The sequence below is a fragment of the Culex quinquefasciatus genome, chromosome 1 (genome assembly GCF_015732765.1).
Source record: "Culex quinquefasciatus strain JHB chromosome 1, VPISU_Cqui_1.0_pri_paternal, whole genome shotgun sequence".
In the NCBI taxonomy this organism is placed as follows: domain Eukaryota; kingdom Metazoa; phylum Arthropoda; class Insecta; order Diptera; family Culicidae; genus Culex; species Culex quinquefasciatus.
The window spans coordinates 94,424,975-94,446,931 of NC_051861.1; the positions used below are offsets into that span (position 1 = coordinate 94,424,975).

At 31.1% G+C, this 21,957-nt stretch overlaps 1 protein-coding gene across 1 annotated transcript in view; it reads right to left on the minus strand.

Moving 5' to 3' along the window:
• LOC6051356 overlaps positions 1–21,957 on the minus strand; it is a 183,162-nt gene that overhangs the window by 53,441 nt on the left and 107,764 nt on the right. The window contains 2 exon segments of the mRNA XM_038260917.1: positions 843–1,462; positions 1,559–1,984. Of these exon segments, the coding sequence (XP_038116845.1) occupies positions 843–1,235 (393 nt within the window). The 5' untranslated portion in view covers positions 1,236–1,462; positions 1,559–1,984.

Here is a 21,957-nt window from a genome sequence, read left to right on the forward strand (position 1 = left end):
TATAGAGGAAATTTCCTGGCATCACTGGCTCACTCCAACAGACGCTGCTGGTGGTGTTGGTGGCCACCCTTTGTTTTTCATTAGCCTTCGCTTCTCACTCGGTTTTCTGCAGCCTTCGATTGGAATGGGTCGTCAAAAGTCAAGTGTCAAAAGATTCGGCGCATTAGTTTTTCTGAAAGCACTTGCTAATTATTTACATGTTTCGGGATTATTTTTCAAGTGAGTGACTAATTAATGTTCAAAAGACCGTGTTGCCGGTAGTTGGAAGCAATTCCATATCTTAAGCGCTTAGAAACCGTTAGCGCAAGTGAAAAGATATTGATGGTGACTTTCTTTAAGCAGTTTAGCTCTCATCTTGCGTGTGGATGTGTGTGCCAACAAAATGATGAGAAATGGTCTCGCAAAATAGAAACTATGATCAAAGGTGCATTAAATTTGACTTTTTTTTACCAGTAACTGGCATACATTTGAGTGCTTACTCGAGGCGGTGCAGTTGCTGGTAAGTTTATAGCCTAAATAGTATTTTTGGAGCTTTAATCGAGCATCAATTTCTCCATATGACGAAGATAAGTGTTTGATTAGAAAGTCTATATTTATTTAACCGAATTGATATTAACGACAGTTTTCATATTTAGGATCTGAAAACCATACATTTTGATAGTGGCCAATTTAGTCAAAATGCAAATCTTTAAGCCTATTATCAAAAAGGAAGTATCCTGGTTATTCCGAGATGTGATCGCTTCTCTCAAAAAGACAATTTTCAAGCCCGGCATCCAAATCCATGAAGTCCGATACCCATATTGCTCTAATTCGTACAGTTCCGTGAATCATCATCCACTCACCTTATCGAATGCCATCGGCCGCGACAGCCGCTCGATCCCGGTCTGGACATTTCCACCACCACCACCACCACCACCGCCGAGCTGATTGTTGGCCGAGGGGCTCGTCGTCAGGAGCGACTGGTGACTTCCGGCCGAGTGCGACGCCGACAGGGACGTGCTCAGCTGGAGCCGGTTGTGGTGCGGCTGCTGCGACGTCGCCGCCGCCGCCGGAATCTGCTGCACCGAAGCTGCAGCCATCGTTGACGTTACGGTCGTAGGAGGCGGCGACCGCGGGTTGCTGAACTGTTGTAGACTGTGCTGCTGCGGCAGGAATCGTTCCCCATCACCACGTGCCTGAACTGCTGTTGACGGAGACTGTTGTTGTTGTTGTGAGAGGACACCAGGCGGTTCCATGGCCGCCGGAGGGCAGACGGTTTATTTGAAAGTGTTGTTGCTGTTGTTGTTGTTGTGCTGCCAGTAGTAGTGATGTTGTTGATTTACGGTTGTTGTTGTTTTGTAGTGTTCTCGGGAGAGACACTATGTTGTTGATGTAGGCTGTTGTTGCAGACACATTTGAGAGAGATTGAGAGAGAGCGTGGGGATCTAGCCGAACTCCATCGTGTTTGCATTAGAAGGGAAATCTGGGAAGGTTGATGAAAAAATAAACAGTTTGACAGCTGGTAACGATGCCTTATCAGAATTTCCAACCTCCAAATTGGTTTCTCAACCAATCTCACCTGGTAGCATTGAAGATAGAGTAGACCGGGTGTCGCCCTGCTGTCCTTGCTGTGGCCACCACCACCTCCGCTGACAGGTCGTAGTCGTCGTCCCGGTGGGTCTCGTTGACACGGTGACACGTGTACCGATCCGCCGGCCGGAAGCTGTCAAGGTGGCCGGTTGATGCCACCTCGTTGACCGCTGCCGCTGCTGCTGCCCCGCCGGAAGTGGTTTCCGTCGTCGGGCTAGAAGAAGTGGTTGTAGTTGTGCTGCTGCCTCGCTGGTAGTTGTAACTGGTGATGCTCCGGACACGTTCCTCTTCTTCGATTGCTCGAAGAAATCAGCACGAGACGGAAGCTGGGGGGGCTGCGACCGGGAGGACAGACAAAGATCTGCGGTTAACGGTTCGAGCCCCTGGCCCATCTCGATGTCACCCCCACATCTATCTGTAGGAAGAGAGGGGGAAAGAGAGAGAGAGAAGAATAAAAGCATTTTAATGTCTTGGAAGCTTCAGGTTTAATAGTTTGTGATTAAAGGCCCTCTTGAGACGATGATATTTTCGTCAAAAGCCTCACCATCAATCAAAAATATTGCAAACTACAGTAAAACCAGGGTTGCCACATTTAATTCTGTATTTTTGAGGGTCAAAAATCTGTATATCTGTATCAGGGGGACGAAAATCTGTATTTGGAATCTGTATTGACATTTTTAAACAATTTTTCAAAAAACAAAATATTCTAAATTGTTTTTTAATGCAATGCTCTACAATCTAAAATTTAATGTTTGGGCTCATCGAGCAATTGAAAAAAAAAAAATTTAAAGAATTAAAATTATTTGATTTTAATAAAAAATCTAGGGAAAATCTGTATATCTGTATGTTTTTCTTAAAATCTGTATTTCTTTATATACAGATTCTGTATGACCTCATCACCTCAAAAATCTGTAAAATACAGATAAATCTGTATTTGTGGCAACCCTGAGTAAAACCCCGATGACACGGCACTGTTAAATCTATGAACTGTCACATTTTAAACTTTCAAATGTTACGTGTCAAATAACCGTGGTATTACTGTACTGCGCCTGGTGGTAAGGAAAAGGCACGATGAAGAGCAATTTTCCAACGAATTTCGCAAAGTAAAAACTCGAGAAAAGCAGTCAGGCAGTAAATATCACCGCGGCATCACAAGGATCCACCAGGAACTAGAGGGGAGGGGAATGAAGCTCGTGCACGTGTTCCGCAACTTGGTGATTTGTGTTTGACTGGTAAACAGGGGGGTTGGGGACTGCGGATTTTTGTGGGCGAATATTTGGGATTGATCACTCGAGTGTCTGAAATTCTGAAATTTATCAATTTATTAATTTATCAATTTACAATTTTTCAATTTATCAATTATTCATTTTATCAATTTAATAATTTATCGATTTATCAATTTATCAATTTATTAATTTATCAAGTTATCAATTTATCAATTTATCAATTTATCAATTTTTGAATTTATCAATTTATCAATTTATCAATTTATCAATTTATCAATTTATCAATTTATCAATTTACCAATTTATCAATTTATCAATTTATCAATTTATCAATTTATCAATTTATCAATTTATCAATTTATCAATTTATCAATTCATCAATTTATCAATTTATCAATTTATCAATTTATCAATTTATCAATTTATCAATTTATCAATTTATCAATTTATCAATTTATCAATTTATCAATTTACCAATTTATAAATTTATCAATTTATCAATTTATCAATTTATCAATTTATCAATTTATCAATTTATCAATTTATCAATTTATCAATTTATCAATTTATCAATTTATCAATTTATCAATTTATCAATTTATCAATTTATCAATTTATCAATTTATCAATTTATCAATTTATCAATTTATCAATTTATTAATTTATCAATTTATCAATTTATCAATTTATCAATTTATCAATTTATCAATTTATCAATTTATCAATTTATCAATTTATCAATTTATCAATTTATCAATTTATCAATTTATCAATTTATCAACTTATCAATTTATCAATTTATCAATTTATCAATTTATCAATTTATCAATTTATCAATTTATCAATTTATCAATTTATCAATTTATTTGTTGTCTCTTTACTTGAAAATAAGAAATAAATAAAAAAATGCCCCTCGTTAAAAAATCTCACAATTATTTGATATCAATCAACTTGAAGTACTTTTTGATGATTTTTTTTCACAAAAAGTCTAAAAGTCAATTCGATTCTTTCACTTATTTTGATTTTTTTATGTTTTTTTTTAATGTGATAGCACTTATGCAAACTTTTGACCAAAAATTAACTATAAAGAGATAATACTTAAAAAATAGGAAAAACCTTCCGGAATATAAAAGAAACCATATCATGCAACAAATCGTAAAGACATCCAAAGCTTTCATTTTAGATAAAGGGGAAATTGGTCGGAACAATCGGTCAAAAATTTCGATGCCCGTTTAAAAAATTTATTCTCATGCAAAATTTGCTGAACTTTTCGAAATAATACTTTTAGTGCTGTGAAAATCAGTGCTGAAAAAATCTAAATTTGCAACGAATTTCAAACACATTTTTGAACGATAACGAATTTTAAAAATCTTTCTAAAAACGACTAAATTCAATCATATCATGTTGAATTCTCAAAAGTTTTACTAATAATATATTTTTTTGAAAATCAAGTAAGTTTCAAAGTAAAAAATGTACTCAAAATTGTTCACAAATAAGCGTATTTTTTCGAAAATACTAAAATTTATATAATTTGCTATATGGGTATCAAACAAAGCGAAATTTTGTTTGCGTTTTCACATTAGTAGAGTTTTTTTTTTGAAAATACTAACATTTTCACAAAATACCGTATTTTCAGAAAGTTCTAAAATTTTCATTATATGTGATATGGGTATCAAACGAAACGTAATTTCGTAAGCTTTTATAAAAGTTTTTTTTTAGTTAAAAGCTAAAGTTTTCATAAATTACCGTATTTTTCAAAAAAAAACAAACCAAACGAAATTTTGTGTGCTTTTTCACAATAGTAGTTTTTTTTATGATACTAAAATTCTCACAAAATACCATATTTTTAGAAAACTCTATAATTTTCTTGATTTGCAATATGGGAACCAAACGAAGCGGAACTGTGTATGCTTTTTCACTTTGATACAGTTTTTTTAATTGTTAAAAACTAAAATTTTCACAAAATACCGTATTTTTTCTAAAATACTCCAATTTTCAAAATTGAAGCCAAATTATGTTTGCTTTTTCACATTAATGGAGTTTTTCATTCAATACTAAAATTTTCACAAGTTACCGTATTTTATCAAAGATACTCATTTCTTAAAATTACAATAAGGTTATCAAATGACACATAATTTTGTATGAAGCATACTCAATTTGAATGTAAGCATAAGCATAGGTGCCCACCCGCAGTTGCTACTCCGTTATTGACCAGGACCTCCAGAAGTTACATCCACGAGCCGTGGAAGATGAGTGGGTGCTATCTTTCCTCGCTTCGCAACTTCTCAAAGGCCCCTATCATGCTGATCAATACCGGCGCCGGCCACGACCAGTGGTAGAGTCACGGGGAAGTGGATGGGAATGTTAGTCCGATACTTGAGTGATAGAGACCGCCCAATCGACTGCATCTCCGACAAAGTATCACATGAGTTTTGAGGGGGTTAGTAGATGGGTATGAGGTCAGGATTCACGAATGGCAGTGATGTGACCATGAGCATTTTGTTTATCGGTTGAATTTTTTAAATCTTAGGCAGCCGGCTGCGGAAAGATAGATAATTGATTATTTAAAAAGTTTTTTTATCGAACGCGTGCCAGCCGAGCAGTAGTGCTATGGGCTGGACTTATCAGTATATTTTTACTGTTTTTACAATTTAGATAACGCGAGCAAATTTCAAAAATAGTAAATAAATGACGCTTTACTCTTCATAAAATCGATAGTTTGAGGAATTAATAATAAAACTGCCAGTTGGAATAAATTTTTACGATCATTTACGACGAAAATTATCGCGAAAAAACAGGACTGCGCGTTCCCTGAAGCACTGCATTTATGATGACATTATTCAATTATAATAACCAATCACCCCATGCACACAAACAACGACACAAAAGAAATGAAAATGAGCAAGCACAAACAAGACAGCGCGTCCCCGTGGGCATCGCACTTATGATGCCATTATTTAATTATAATAACCACTCACCTAAGCACACAAACAGCGACACAAAAGGAATGAAAATAAACATGCAAAAACAAGACAGCGCGTCCTCGTGGTCAGCGCACTTATCTGAAGCATACTCAATTTGAATGTATGTATTAAGTATGCAAAATTTCGCTTCGTTTGATACCCATAGTGCATATTTTGAAATTTTTGTATTTTATAAAAAAGGGGTAATTTGTGATTTTTTTTTTATTCTCAAAAAAAGTCCATAAATTGAAAAGCAAACAAAATTTCAATTCGTTTGATATCCATATTGCAAATTTTGTAAATTTGAGTATTTCCGAAAAATGCGGCGCTTTGTAAAAATTTTAGTATTTAAAAAAAACTTTAAAAAACTGGGAAAATATACAACATTTCGCTTGCATATTTTGAAAATTTGAGAATTTTCAAAAAAAAATTGTTATTTGTAAAAATATTAGTATTTAAAAAAACTAATAAATTAAAAAATGCATCAAACCATCCACATTAACGACCCCGGGTCTTTTGTGGTCTCTATTGCAAGTTTCTGTTCGAAACCAGGAATCCGAAGGCTTGAATGGGGAGAGCACCCAAGCCTCTTTCTACTCTATGGAACCTTCCACCCCAGTGTTTGAACTGACGACCTTTGGATTGCGAGTCCAACCGCCGCCGCCTTTAATAATAATATATTTTCGAAAAAATACTTTGATGAATTGATATACTAATTTTTACACATATTTATATCGATACTATATAATTTATATTTTTTAATATTACAATTTTATATATTTAAATATTTATATGAAATTTACAACTTTTTCAAAAATATTTATTCTTAGTAAAAGCATTGATAATTTAACATTATATGGTTGAATCAATTGATTTTGAAAGATTTTAAAAATGATTTATCGCCCATTATCGCCGATAGAATTATCGAAATAACGATAACCGTTATCGTCAGACGATAACATTATCGACGATAATTTTGTCGAATAACAACCTTGATGGTTAGTGAATTCACCATTCAAACTAAAACAACATTGAAAAGTAAACCTTTCCGATACAAGTGTTGATTTTGTTATTTTTCGTATAAAAAAGTAGGTCGTTTCGTCATTTGAGAGCGGCAGAAAATGTAAGTAGTTTCACGAAGAAATTTCTCCGCAATCATTGGACTGACTATCATTGTCCTTAAAGCAAGGTTATAAGATTTTTTCTATCTTTTTCTAAATTAAATTAAGAGATGGTCAAGCTGGGCCATGAGATCTACAAAAAGTTAGTATGTAAACAAAATAAAAACAGTGCACAGTTAAAAAATGTCTGAGAAAAAAAATTAAATTTGGTTTGGGATCTTTGAATGAATCCAAGAATTTATATCACTTTCTATTATTTTTTTTTGGCATCGCTGCCAAATGAATTTGACCAAAAATAAGAATCTCAATAAACGGTTCGATTATTTACATATAGACTTGTATGGACGTACTAAAGATCTCAAAAAAAGTATCCACAAAAATTCAGCCAAATAAAAAAAAAAAAACATAAAATAAATTTAATGAAAATTTGCTTTTTTTCGGAGAATTATTTTACTGTTTTACAGTCTGTTTAAGGCCCAACTCCAGCGCTTATGGAATTGGACTGTCTCGTACTTGAATGGAATGGAAGTTGATGTGTGGAGCTTCGAAAAGCCTCCGTTGAAAACGAAAGCTTCTCCAACATCCAACCAGAAGCATCCTCGTAGGCCACTGCCAAATGGAGCATGACGTTGATGCCCCGTTCAAATCCTCAAACGAGGCCCCACGTTTTGCTCAAATGTTACAGAGAGAGGTCATGTTTTCAGCACGTGATACCTTCGATTTCGAGCTGAAAATTACCTTTGGTCCTAGATTGGAGGGCATGCAAATTCTGGTAGCTACATGATCTGGCACAAATCGTCCCGAGGGTGCTTTTACGTTGCTCTATCTTCAGGATTAACATCAATCGCATTGGATTTGCTCTGTAAGCTGTCCAATCCAGGGTTGAATGTTGGAATCACTGGCGATTATGCAATTTATGCAAATTTGTTTTTGTTTCTTAAAATTGAAAAAAATAAACTCTGATTTCATACCCTTGATTCCTAGTCAAATCAAAACTGGACCCCGTCGAATATGAAGATCATCTTTCCACAAACCAGAAAAGCTGCATCTCATCATTGTCAGCTTTGATTTGCGCAACTGGACGAACCACGCCAGTCGGGAGTGACGATGATGGGAAGCACGTCGTAATCGAATTTCATCGTCGTTTCGCTCGTCTGTGCTCACTGGAAGAAACTATCAACGGAATTCAGTGATGCTAAATTTTTACTATCAAATTTGATTGATTGACTTCAAGCGAGATTGTGCAACTGAAAATTTCCTTATTTTCACATCACTGTCCATTTTACCAATTCAAAATCAAAAAAAAAAATCATCGTGTCTGCACAAAGTGCCGGTTGATGTCTGTCCTAGAACGAGATGTTTGCTAGTTTTTTTTTGCTCTTTCTATTCCAACAGATTGGGAAATTTCACTTCGCACAAGTCAGCCGAAGAGTTGAGCAGAATTGAAATGAAAAATCTGTCATCGGTCAGATTTGTTTAATGTTGAGATTTGGTTTTCTTTTTCTTCTATTTTTTTCGCTCTCTTTCTTGGGAATCGTTTGATTCGTGGTTTCGGAGTGTGATGATGCAAAAAGTTAGAGCAATCACAAATTACTTTTTGAAGTGAATTCAGCGTAAATTAAAGATTTGTTTTAAATAAATTAATAAAGATGAGAAATTCTCCACTAAACCCGGTATTGGATTTTAATTGTATTTTTTTATTTGGCTCAAACTATCCTATCACCAAAGAAGCCATTTAATGTCATTTGTTTCACCCATACAAATCTCCATGCAATTTTAGCAGCTGTTCATAAAAACATGGTACGTAAATTTTCGAAAAAAAATACAAAAAAAAACAATTTCCCAAAATACATTTTTTTTTATTTTTTGGTTTTTTTATATTTTTTAAGGGACACAAACTTGCATCATTAAATTTTGTAAACCTTATTTTTTAATTTAAAATCGAATTTTCAATAAAAAAATACTTTAATTTTTTCAATATATAGCCATTAAAAGTTGAATTTGGACCGCAAAATTTTGGTTTTAGGACTATTTTTTTAATTTTAAGATGAAACATTCGTGAAATTTTCCGATCTTTTCGAAAACAATAATAAAAAATAATAATCAAGACTAATACTGAATGTTTCGCTCTCGTGAACTGTCATGATTTAAAAAAAAATGTTTTTGCAATTCCGTCGTGAAACTACTTACTTTTCCTGTCGTTCTTGAACGACGAAATAGCCTACTTTTCTGTACCAAAAATAACAAAATCGAATAGCAACACTTTTCAAAATAAATGCTGAAAAGTTCTACCTTTCAGCACTCAAATGGGTGCTAAAAAGTTGAACTTTTCAGCACTTGTTTCGAAAAGTAACACTTTTCAACTTTTTTTTATTAAAACGATTTATTGACAAAAAAAAAATAAAATTTGACATAAAATTACACTCTGCGTGTGTTTTTTTGGAAAATGTTGTATGGAACTCATTGCAAAACTTGATTTTTTCAGCAATTTTCGTATTTATCCAACTCGGTGAACCTCGTTGGATAAATGTACGACTCGTGCTGAAAAATCCTCTTTGCAACTTGTTGCATAAACTACTATTATGGAGAGATCGAATGATTTCAGGAATGTTTCATATTTTAAGTTTGATAATCGGATCATTAGTTGCTGAGATATCGACATTAGAAAATGGTGGGTTGTTTGGGTGAGACTTAAAAAGAATCAATTATCCTGTTTCTTTTTTTTATCCGCTGTATCTCAGCAACCAGTGGTCCAATCTTGAATGATTCTTAGACGAAATTGTAGTATTTTTTTTAATTTTTAGGAACGGACACTTTTTTCAAAAATCAGTATACCGGATTTTTTAGGAAAAAATTTTGCTTTGAATGGCTTTATTTTGAAAACGGTGCACTAATAAAAAAATGAAAAGTATTTTTCGATTACAACTTTTACATAAAAAAATGTGGCCACATTACGTTTTTTTTTTAATCATAACTCGTTGGCAATATTTTGGTCCTTCCCAGTCAAATCAATCCGTGTTCGAACCGGTTGTTGCGTTTGAAACGGAATTTGTATACGATTCTAATTAGATTCATTTTCAGAATTCAGATTGATTTGGCTGGGTTACTTCTGCCTGGCTGAAAAGAAACGGGGGTTTGTCTTCTAGATTATATTGAAAATAACAAAAAAAATAAAATAATACTGCCTTGGGAAACTGATTTTTTGGGAAAAAGGTTAATTAAAAAATAACCATTTTTTTCTGAATAATCCTCATCAAAACCTACAACTTTGCCGAAGACTTGGCGTGAATCATAAAAATCATTGAAAAGTTACAGATTTTCGAATATTTACGTACCATTTTTGTATGAACAGGTGCCAACATTGTATGGAGATTTGTATGAAACAAAATGGCTTCTTTGGTGATATGGAAGGCCCTCCACAAAGTTTAACCAAATTAAAAATATTTAATTAAAAGTGTAATTATTGAATGAAGAGAAGATTTAAAGATTTAAAGATTTAAAGATTTAAAGATTTAAAGATTTAAAGATTTAAAGATTTAAAGATTTAAAGATTTAAAGATTTAAAGATTTAAAGATTTAAAGATTTAAAGATTTAAAGATTTAAAGATTTAAAGATTTAAAGATTTAAAGATTTAAAGATTTAAAGATTTAAAGATTTAAAGATTTAAAGATTTAAAGATTTAAAGATTTAAAGATTTAAAGATTTAAAGATTTAAAGATTTAAAGATTTAAAGATTTAAAGATTTAAAGATTTAAAGATTTAAAGATTTAAAGATTTAAAGATTTAAAGATTTAAAGATTTAAAGATTTAAAGATTTAAAGATTTAAAGATTTAAAGATTTAAAGATTTAAAGATTTAAAGATTTAAAGATTTAAAGATTTAAAGATTTAAAGATTTAAAGATTTAAAGATTTAAAGATTTAAAGATTTAAAGATTTAAAGATTTAAAGATTTAAAGATTTAAAGATTTAAAGATTTAAAGATTTAAAGATTTAAAGATTTAAAGATTTAAAGATTTAAAGATTTAAAGATTTAAAGATTTAAAGATTTAAAGATTTAAAGATTTAAAGATTTAAAGATTTAAAGATTTAAAGATTTAAAGATTTAAAGATTTAAAGATTTAAAGATTTAAAGATTTAAAGATTTAAAGATTTAAAGATTTAAAGATTTAAAGATTTAAAGATTTAAAGATTTAAAGATTTAAAGATTTAAAGATTTAAAGATTTAAAGATTTAAAGATTTAAAGATTTAAAGATTTAAAGATTTAAAGATTTAAAGATTTAAAGATTTAAAGATTTAAAGATTTAAAGATTTAAAGATTTAAAGATTTAAAGATTTAAAGATTTAAAGATTTAAAGATTTAAAGATTTAAAGATTTAAAGATTTAAAGATTTAAAGATTTAAAGATTTAAAGATTTAAAGATTTAAAGATTTAAAGATTTAAAGATTTAAAGATTTAAAGATTTAAAGATTTAAAGATTTAAAGATTTAAAGATTTAAAGATTTAAAGATTTAAAGATTTAAAGATTTAAAGATTTAAAGATTTAAAGATTTAAAGATTTAAAGATTTAAAGATTTAAAGATTTAAAGATTTAAAGATTTAAAGATTTAAAGATTTAAAGATTTAAAGATTTAAAGATTTAAAGATTTAAAGATTTAAAGATTTAAAGATTTAAAGATTTAAAGATTTAAAGATTTAAAGATTTAATGATTTAAAGATTTAAAGATTTAAAGATTTAAAGATTTAAAGATTTAAAGATTTAAAGATTTAAAGATTTAAAGATTTAAAGATTTAAAGATTTAAAGATTTAAAGATTTAAAGATTTAAAGATTTAAAGATTTAAAGATTTAAAGATTTAAAGATTTAAAGATTTAAAGATTTAAAGATTTAAAGATTTAAAGATTTAAAGATTTAAAGATTTAAAGATTTAAAGATTTAAAGATTTAAAGATTTAAAGATTTAAAGATTTAAAGATTTAAAGATTTAAAGATTTAAAGATTTAAAGATTTAAAGATTTAAAGATTTAAAGATTTAAAGATTTAAAGATTTAAAGATTTAAAGATTTAAAGATTTAAAGATTTAAAGATTTAAAGATTTAAAGATTTAAAGATTTAAAGATTTAAAGATTTAAAGATTTAAAGATTTAAAGATTTAAAGATTTAAAGATTTAAAGATTTAAAGATTTAAAGATTTAAAGATTTAAAGATTTAAAGATTTAAAGATTTAAAGATTTAAAGATTTAAAGATTTAAAGATTTAAAGATTTAAAGATTTAAAGATTTAAAGATTTAAAGATTTAAAGATTTAAAGATTTAAAGATTTAAAGATTTAAAGATTTAAAGATTTAAAGATTTAAAGATTTAAAGATTTAAAGATTTAAAGATTTAAAGATTTAAAGATTTAAAGATTTAAAGATTTAAAGATTTAAAGATTTAAAGATTTAAAGATTTAAAGATTTAAAGATTTAAAGATTTAAAGATTTAAAGATTTAAAGATTTAAAGATTTAAAGATTTAAAGATTTAAAGATTTAAAGATTTAAAGATTTAAAGATTTAAAGATTTAAAGATTTAAAGATTTAAAGATTTAAAGATTTAAAGATTTAAAGATTTAAAGATTTAAAGATTTAAAGATTTAAAGATTTAAAGATTTAAAGATTTAAAGATTTAAAGATTTAAAGATTTAAAGATTTAAAGATTTAAAGATTTAAAGATTTAAAGATTTAAAGATTTAAAGATTTAAAGATTTAAAGATTTAAAGATTTAAAGATTTAAAGATTTAAAGATTTAAAGATTTAAAGATTTAAAGATTTAAAGATTTAAAGATTTAAAGATTTAAAGATTTAAAGATTTAAAGATTTAAAGATTTAAAGATTTAAAGATTTAAAGATTTAAAGATTTAAAGATTTAAAGATTTAAAGATTTAAAGATTTAAAGATTTAAAGATTTAAAGATTTAAAGATTTAAAGATTTAAAGATTTAAAGATTTAAAGATTTAAAGATTTAAAGATTTAAAGATTTAAAGATTTAAAGATTTAAAGATTTAAAGATTTAAAGATTTAAAGATTTAAAGATTTAAAGATTTAAAGATTTAAAGATTTAAAGATTTAAAGATTTAAAGATTTAAAGATTTAAAGATTTAAAGATTTAAAGATTTAAAGATTTAAAGATTTAAAGATTTAAAGATTTAAAGATTTAAAGATTTAAAGATTTAAAGATTTAAAGATTTAAAGATTTAAAGATTTAAAGATTTAAAGATTTAAAGATTTAAAGATTTAAAGATTTAAAGATTTAAAAATTTAAAGATTTAAAGATTTAAAGATTTAAAGATTTAAAGATTTAAAATATGTTGATGGCAGCGATGCAAAAATGGTTATAAAAAGATTTGAGAAGGAAACTTAAAAGATACCGAGTACATATTTTCTCCATTATGAATGCAGGTCAAATCAATTCGATATTATAATTTCTAGGGTGATTTGGATCTTAGAAATACATTGACAGATCTACCTTGTCAAAAAAATCAAATCTAGAATTTCTTAGGCAAATGAAAGAGAATATCATGAAAATATCGCTCACTCAATTATTAACCTTTGAGAGTACTTTTCACCAGATTTCTCCATTCACCATAATTTTGAAAAGCTAGCAAGTAGTGTATGAAATGCGCTGGATGGCGGTCATATTTTTGCTTTTGCTCTGTTTCACAAAATTCATTTGAAATATTCACAACCATTCCTTTCATAAATGATCGAGTTTATTACCGCTAAATTAATTAAATAATCACTCACAATTCCCCGTACTGTATTCACACGTGCACATCCAAGCTAATCCCTTCAAAAGACACCGCCTTCCTCGCACAACGATTCCCTCGAAACCAATTGAAATAAATCGTTGTAATAGTTTTGCTCAGATCTGTTCAGCCCCCGCTCAAATTCCACTTTCGGAACGAAAATCACGAAGCCGGTTCTAATCACCAGCGCCGTCATCATCATCGGGCTGCTGGCGGTGACTTAGGCAGCTGTCACGTTCCACGCGTGCAAATCGTGACCCCCACGTGGAGCAGGTCGCGCATCAGGTGTGTGTGAGACCAAGAGAGAGTGAGAGAGAGAGTGAGCGAAAATTAAATTTTCGTTTCCACTCCGACGACGGTAACGAGGCGCCCGCCCTTAAAATCTGTGATTAATGAACTGGTTGTACTTTGCGGTGAAAATTTTAGTGAGGGGAGTGTGCATAGTTTTCGTTAGATGTCTGACTTCCGAGATTCTTGAAACTTTTTCACTGAACTTTCATTTCACCGCCATCTCTTAAATGAGAGATAAAAGTGTCGTTCGATTTTTTCTCTCAGTGTGTACTCTGAATAAACTCATTTTTGAAAATAAATTTCAAAAATTCAAAAAAAAAGGATTAGAACAAACACCCAAAATTCAGTTTGGTAACAACAATCATCTAATTGAACTGTCAAAACAATAAATTTTCTTCCAAAAGTCTATCCGCAATGCCCAAAATAAGAGCCAACCTCCCTCCCATTTTAGCTAGAGAGCAATTTGCTCCCAACTATTGGCGAACGTGACGAAGGGCAAGTTTGGTTCAATTATTTCTCTACAGATGGCGCCTTCTTCGCTCGCCGGCTCCCACACGTCACTCCGTTTCACAGCACGACACGGCGACGTGCCCTTACACGAGCACACACACACACACTGACAAACTCACGCACACAAAGAGATTACCTTTAATTATCGTACTACATTCTTAATGAGAGCGGGCTCCGGTGGGGAGTCTTGGGGAACAATTTTGGAGTAGGTGGGAGGGAAGGAGGAAGAAGAAAAAATAAGGTCGCAAGCTCATTTATTTTAACGAACAAAGTGTCGGTGTGTGTGTGTGTGTGTGTGTGTGTGTGTGTGTGTGTGAGAGAGTTACGGGGTTGGCGAAATTGGATTTTTGGCAAGCTGACATGTGCATAAATTTGGCGGCTCCTTAAGTACTTAGGCTAATGGGAAGGCGTAACGCGCTTCGGAAGCGGATGTGAGTTTGTGTGCTCAAGGCGGAAAGTGTGACAAGTTAGTCACAGAATAGTGGACATTTTTTTTTGTAGGCGTGAAGTTTGAATGTTAAAGTTTCTCGTTTATCCTGAATTTTACTAATTTGCATGTATATGCAAAAATAATTAACGATATGATATGATTTTTTTTTTAAATTATTATTATCTGGAATTAATATGGGTTGGAAAAAAAATTATCTTAAAACTATGAAGAATGATAATTGGGGAAATTCTTGTGTGTTATGATAGTTAAAGCTTCAAATTGAAATCCGTCTGATTTTCAAATTCTTCCTTTTTAAAAAAAATATTTTAATAGTTTTGATAAAAAAAAGCATTAACAGAAAAAAATATAAAACATTAAATTAAAAGTCAGAAAATACAATTGGAAAATGCATCATGCACACGTACAGTTGATATGCAATCATTAATCTTCAAAAACATTAAGATCTGACGAAAAGAGAATTTGTATAAAAGCTTTTTGCGGTGTGTTTATGAAAATTCAACAAAATTCCAAAAAAATTGAACTTATCCAAACAAACAAAAAATGATGCAAAACGCAGGGAAATGCATTTTAAATGGATTTAATTTGATTGCACTTAAAATTCTATAACACATTTGAACATAAATGTGTTTGCCCCCTCAAGAACACTTTAAAATTTAAGAATATTCAAAAATCAAAAATTGAAATGAATGAGAAATTTATGAGAAATTTGTGGAATTTAAGAATATTCATAGTTAAAGAAATTTAAGAATTTCGAATAATTAAGTAGAATTCAATAAATTCAAATGAGATATTAACAGTAAAAAAATAATAAAACAATTATGAGCAATTCCAGCTCATATCAGGATTTTTTTTCGTACTTTTGTACCCGATCCTCTCCTATTTCAATGAAACTTATTAGACATGTTATCCATGACATGATGCACTCGATAATGACATTTGAGAAGGGAGCAACTCTCTACGAAATCGGCCGATTTCGACGATTTTTATTTTTTATATTTTTTGATTTGGCTCAAACTTGGTGGGGGCCTTCCCTATGACCAAATAAGCTATTTTGCGTCATTGGTTCACCCATACAAGTCTCTATACAATTTTGGCAGCTGTCCATACAAAAATGGTATGTAAATATTCAAACAGCTGTAACTTTTGAGTGAATTTTCTGATCAATTTGGTGTCTTCGGCAAAGTTGTAGGACTTTTGAGAAAAAAATAGGTACACGAAAAAAAATTTGCAGATTTTTTTTATCAACTATTTTTTTCATTAAAACTCAATTTCCCAAAATACGTATTTTTTGATTTTCGAGATTTTTTTATATGTTTTAGGGGACAAAAATCCGCAACTTTTGAGCCATAGAGAAACATGGTCAAAAAATCTGCCGCCGAGTTATGAATTTTTGAAAAATTGTGATTTTTGGAAAAAAACGAAGTTTCATGCAAAAACAAGTTTGACATTATTTTTTAATGCAAAATTGAATTTGCAATCGAAAAGTACTTTACAGATTTTTTGATAAAGGGCTCCGTTTTCAAGATATAGCCACCGAAAGTTTGATTTTAGCGAAATATTTGCAGTTTTTCAATTTTTAAAAATAGTGACCATGAGTGACTATATCTATAAATATATTTTTTGAAATGTTCAGAAAATTTGCTATAAAATTGTCTAAGAGACATTGAAGATTGGACCTCGGGTTGCTGAGATAGAACCGCTTTAAGAAAAAGAAACACGAAAATTGCATTTTTCAAAATCTCACAAAAAAAACACACCATTTTCTAATGACGATATCTCAGCAACTAATGGTCCGATTTTCAATGTTAATGCATGAAATATTCGTGAAATTTTCCGATCATTTCGAAAAAAAATATTTTGAAAATTTTGAAATCAAGACTTGCATTTTAAATGGGCGTAATATTCAATGTTTGGCCCTTTTAAAATGTTAGTCTTGATTTAAAAATTTTCAAATTTTTTTTTTCGAAAAGATCGAAAAATTTCACAAATGTTTCATGTATTAACATTGAAAATCGGACCATTAATTGCTGAGATATCGTCATTAGAAAATGGTGGGCTGTTTGGGTGAGACTTAGAAAACATCAATTTTCGTGTTTATTTTTCTTTAAGCCGCTGTATCTCAGCAACCAGAGGTCCAATCTTCAATGTTTTTAAGACAATTTCATAGAAAATTTTCTGAACTTTTCAAAAAAAATATTTTTAGAAATGATATTTCATAATCACTATTTTTAAAAATTGAAATACTGCAAATATTTCGCTAAAATCAAACTTTCGGTGGCTAAATCTTGAAAACGGAGCCCTTTATCAAAAAATCTGTAAAGTACTTTTCGATTGCAAATTCAATTTTGCATTAAAAAATAATGTCAAACTTGTTTTTGCATGAAACTTCGATTTTTTCCAAAAATCACTATTTTTCAAAATTCATAACTCGGCGGCAGATTTTTTGACCATGTTTCTCTATGGCTCAAAAGTTGCGGATTTTTGTCCCCTAAAACATATAAAAAATCTCGAAAATCAAAAATACGTATTTTGGGAAATTGAGTTTTAGTGAAAAAAAAGTTGATAAAAAAATTTGTAATTTTTTTTTTCCGTGTACCTATTTTTTTCTCAAAAGTCCTCAACAATACCTACAACTTTGCCGAAGATACCAAATTGATCAGAAAATTCACTCAAAAGTTACAGCTGTTTGAATATTTACATACCATTTTTGTATGGACAGCTGCCAAAATTGTATGAAGACTTGTATGGGTGAACCAATGACACAAAATAGCCAGGGATGGTATTTACTCGTTTCCTCGCCGATGGCGAGGGCTTTTAGATATCGTCCCTCGCTCAAATCATCAAATTTTTGGCGTTCTCCCAAAACTGCATCAAGAGAGCAAAGCGAAAACGACGCCGATGAAATAGCGAGCAACGAACAAACCGATGCGTAAGACGGAAAAAATCTCTCACACAGCCAGTCCCTCGCTCAAAAGCAAGAGAAACAGCAATCGTGAAATTCTCTCGCCCGTAAGCCCTGTAGAAATGAGTTCATTTGTGTGCGTGAGCTCCAGTGTATGTATACAGCAATTTCGTGTGCGTGCCTCTCCGGTTGGAACGATAGTTCCATCGGAGCCAGCAAGAGGGTATTTCTCGTCGATGTGATGGGCTTTCGATATTCGCGATAGCAAGCCGACCATCACTCGGCTGCGAAAGAGAAGAGAAATTTTAAGAGACGAGGAACGCACCGAAATATGCATCAATGATAGTGCGATGGTGATGGTTTACCTACCCTGAAAATAGCATATTTCTCTATAGGGAAGGCCCCCACAAAGTTTGAGCCAAATAAAAAAATACAAATAAAATCCATTTCAGGTTTTGGTAGCGAATTGCTCAAGGGCGTAAGTTGTTCAAATATTTTTGTATTTCGTGATTTAAATATTGCTGTATCTTGAAGCCGTTGCATCGTATCAAAAAGTGGTCAAAGAAATAATTGCAGGAAATTGGACGGGCTTTCTGTTAAAAATACACTGAATGAAAAATGCACGCCACTTCTACGAGAATTTTAAATTTTATGATTAAAAGTTCAATTTCAAGGTGATGTTACGATTTTTTTCTTTCAAAATTTTGGAGGAATCAGCCCAATATGTAACAAAAAGACTGATAAAAAAAATGCAGGATGGTTTGTCTCTCCGAAAAAAAATAAAAAATTATTGACTTGAACTTTTTTTTTTGAAAAGTGGTCTAAACGCCAAAATTTTCAAAATCCAATAGTGGAAATCGGTTCCTCTGACAATTTTACAATATAGTCTCATTTTCTATGTTCAATCCTTGTGAAGGTATAGCGGTTTTAAAAATAAATGTATTGAAAAATATGACTTTGGTGATTCTTGGCAATTTCTATGTGACAGACTTGAATTATCAGCCTCGAAAATATATTAATCGGAACGCTCGTCCAATTTCCCATAAGTTTGCTTTTGACATTATTTGAGTTCGATGTATGGGCTTACAGATATATGCTTAATTACATTGCTTATAACTGAGTATCGATTTTTTTTTTCAGTGTGGTAAAAACCTTACTATCCAGGCTTACGTAAATATTAAAACGAGTCGAATTGAAAAGCTGTCAAAGGCAAACTTATGGGAAATTGGACGAGCGTTCTAATTAATATATTTTCGAGACTGAAAAATCAAGTCAGTCATGTAGAAATTGCAAAAAATCACCAAAAAAACAATTTTTCAACATATTTATTTTTCAAACCGTTATATATTCACAAGGATTGGACATAAGACAATGGTCAATATGGAGACTATAATGTCAAATTGTCTGGGGAATCGATTTCCACTATTGGTTTTTGAAAATTTTGACGTTTAGACCACTTTTCGAAAAAAACAGTTTTAGTAAATGATTTTTGTATTTTTTTCGGAGTGACAAACCATCCTGCTTTTGTCTTGAGTCTATTTATTACACCGTGGGCTAATTCCTCAACAAAATTGAACGAAAAAATGTGATATCACCTTTAAATTCAGTTTTGAAGATAAAAATTGAAAATTCTCATAGAAGTGTCGTGTATTTTTCTTTCAGTGTATTTTTAACAGAAAGCTCGTCCAATTTTCTACAAGTTTGACTTTGACTTCGAAACTTATTAATTGTAGAAATAACAAAAATCAAGAAATTTAAATGATTTTATGAAATTTAAGAAATTTTGAATTTCCAGGAATTAATGAAATTTGAGAACATGAAAAATTAAGAAATAAAAAATAGAGGTGGTATTTTTGTTTTTAAATCTGGAAAATTCTAAAAATTTAATAAATGTAAAGCAATTAAAATGAAACATTAAAAAATCTAGAAATCCAAGACATTCAGGAAATTTCAACAAAAAGTAATTCAATCACACTGCATCAAAAGGTTTTTCGTTAGCTAGCATTAGAAGCTGATCCCGTTAATTAAAATTATTCGAGATTCATAAAAAATGAGAGATGACAAGATTATTAAGCTTATTACAAAAAAACTATGTTTGAGGCATATAAAATAAATAAAAAATGAGTATTTTAATTAAATCCAAGAACTTTAGGAAGCTTCGAAGTACAATTTGAAAAATCAAAAAATAAATGAAATTCAAATGATTCAATTGAGTTTCAGAAATTTGAAGGAATCAAGAAATAAAAAAAAATATATAAAATTCAGAAAACCATAAAAATTCTAAAAAATTTATAATTCAAGAAAATAAAAAAAATATTCAACATAATTTAAAATAAATGCAAAATTCAACAAATAAAACATGCGTGATCTATGTATCATTCAATTCTCAATGATCAGCAACAAATGAAAAAAAAAAATCTTGAAAATTTTCTAGCTATAGTTTAATTATTTGCCCGCTTATGTTTTGTCAAAATTTTAAAGGGAGGACTTAAAATTCGCAATGGTCTTATTTTTAGTATTAAATCCTATCCAAAATCGAAGATGACGATGAACTTTAGATTATTATGTGGAATTGTTTGAATTTGTAATTCGAAGGAAATAAGTTTTTTTTTGTTTTTGAAGTTTTTTTTCGGATTTTTGAGTACTCCATCAAATCAGGCCCAATTTTACATAAAAGACCCTTTTACTTCAAATTTCCATTTCATCACCTTTTCAGGCTGGGTTCGTAAGTCCCTCCGTCACGAGATATCAAAAAATTGACCTCGGATTCGTCATCAGGGACAAAACTTATCCTTAAGGACTAAGTTTCACGCAAATCGAAGAGAGGTCGGGGCAACTGCTGTGTGAATTTGCGGAGAGTGACCCATAAAATAAACTCAACTTAATGCGTTTTTTTGGTTCAGTTGAGCATGCTTAATAACTCCACAGAAAAAAATCCAGTAAAATTTTCATTTTTCTGAAAATCTTCACATAAAATTATTTTGGCAGCTGGAAAACCAGCCTTACCAGAGATTCGTCTTTATTGTAAAAATTTTCGAATTGATTTGAATTAATAAATCATTTTTTTTTATTTTGATTAAATCGAAAATCTTGGAAAATCTTGGCAAAATTAAAACAGCGTAATTTATAATTTGAAAAACAAATTGTCAAACGAATTCAAAGTGTGGAACAGCTCTAAGATCTTGTTATCCTTATCAATATTCAAACACCATCGATTGGCTTTTTCGCACAAAACGCAAATAAAACTAGCCACTAGCACTAAACATTAATATGTATGACGGGGAGCACCTCCCGACAAACACACACGCACACGCACAGACATTCTCTCACGCAAACACCCACCTTCAGCAATGAAAACGAACAAACGACGGGCCAATGAAAAAGAAGTGCCTTTGGGCTTTCCTTCGATGGACCACCCATCATTTGGACCCTTTTTTCACCCCACCCTTCGAAATGGGATCCACTTTTTCCTGATTGAAATTGCATCACACGTCGTTTCACTTGTCGTCCGCAGGCTGTTTTTTTTTCTTTTTTTCCACTTTTTGTGGTAGCCGTTCATCCAAAATGACTGCACAACATCACTCACGTGTGTGTGTGTGTGCAAACGCTGACCGTAACGATCGGTGAAAATGGCACTAATAAAAAGTGGGAAAGTGAATGGGAGCAGAACAAAAAGAAAAGAAAAGAATTGACGGAAAATGTTCATTCATGGAGTCCACCCCCACACGAGCATTCCAGGAATATTTTCGTTACTTTTCTTTTTGGTTAGGCTTGTGGAAGAATTCTAGGAAATAGTTGAGTTGAGTTGAGTTGAGTTGAGTTGAGTTGAGTTGAGTTGAGTTGAGTTGAGTTGAGTTGAGTTGAGTTGAGTTGAGTTGAGTTGAGTTGAGTTGAGTTGAGTTGAGTTGAGTTGAGTTGAGTTGAGTTGAGTTGAAACTCCAAAAAAATAAAAGTTTACTCCCCAAAGCAACGCTGCACCAAATCTGCAGGCTATTTTCTTAAATGCACTTTTAAACGGCATTTCCCACCAGTGAAGGTTCTCTCGAAATAGTTCCTAAACCGTGCTATTTATTGTGGTGCTTCTTTTTTGGCCAAATCCAGAAGCTCCAATGCACTGAAAATCTTCTCCCTTAAGAGAGA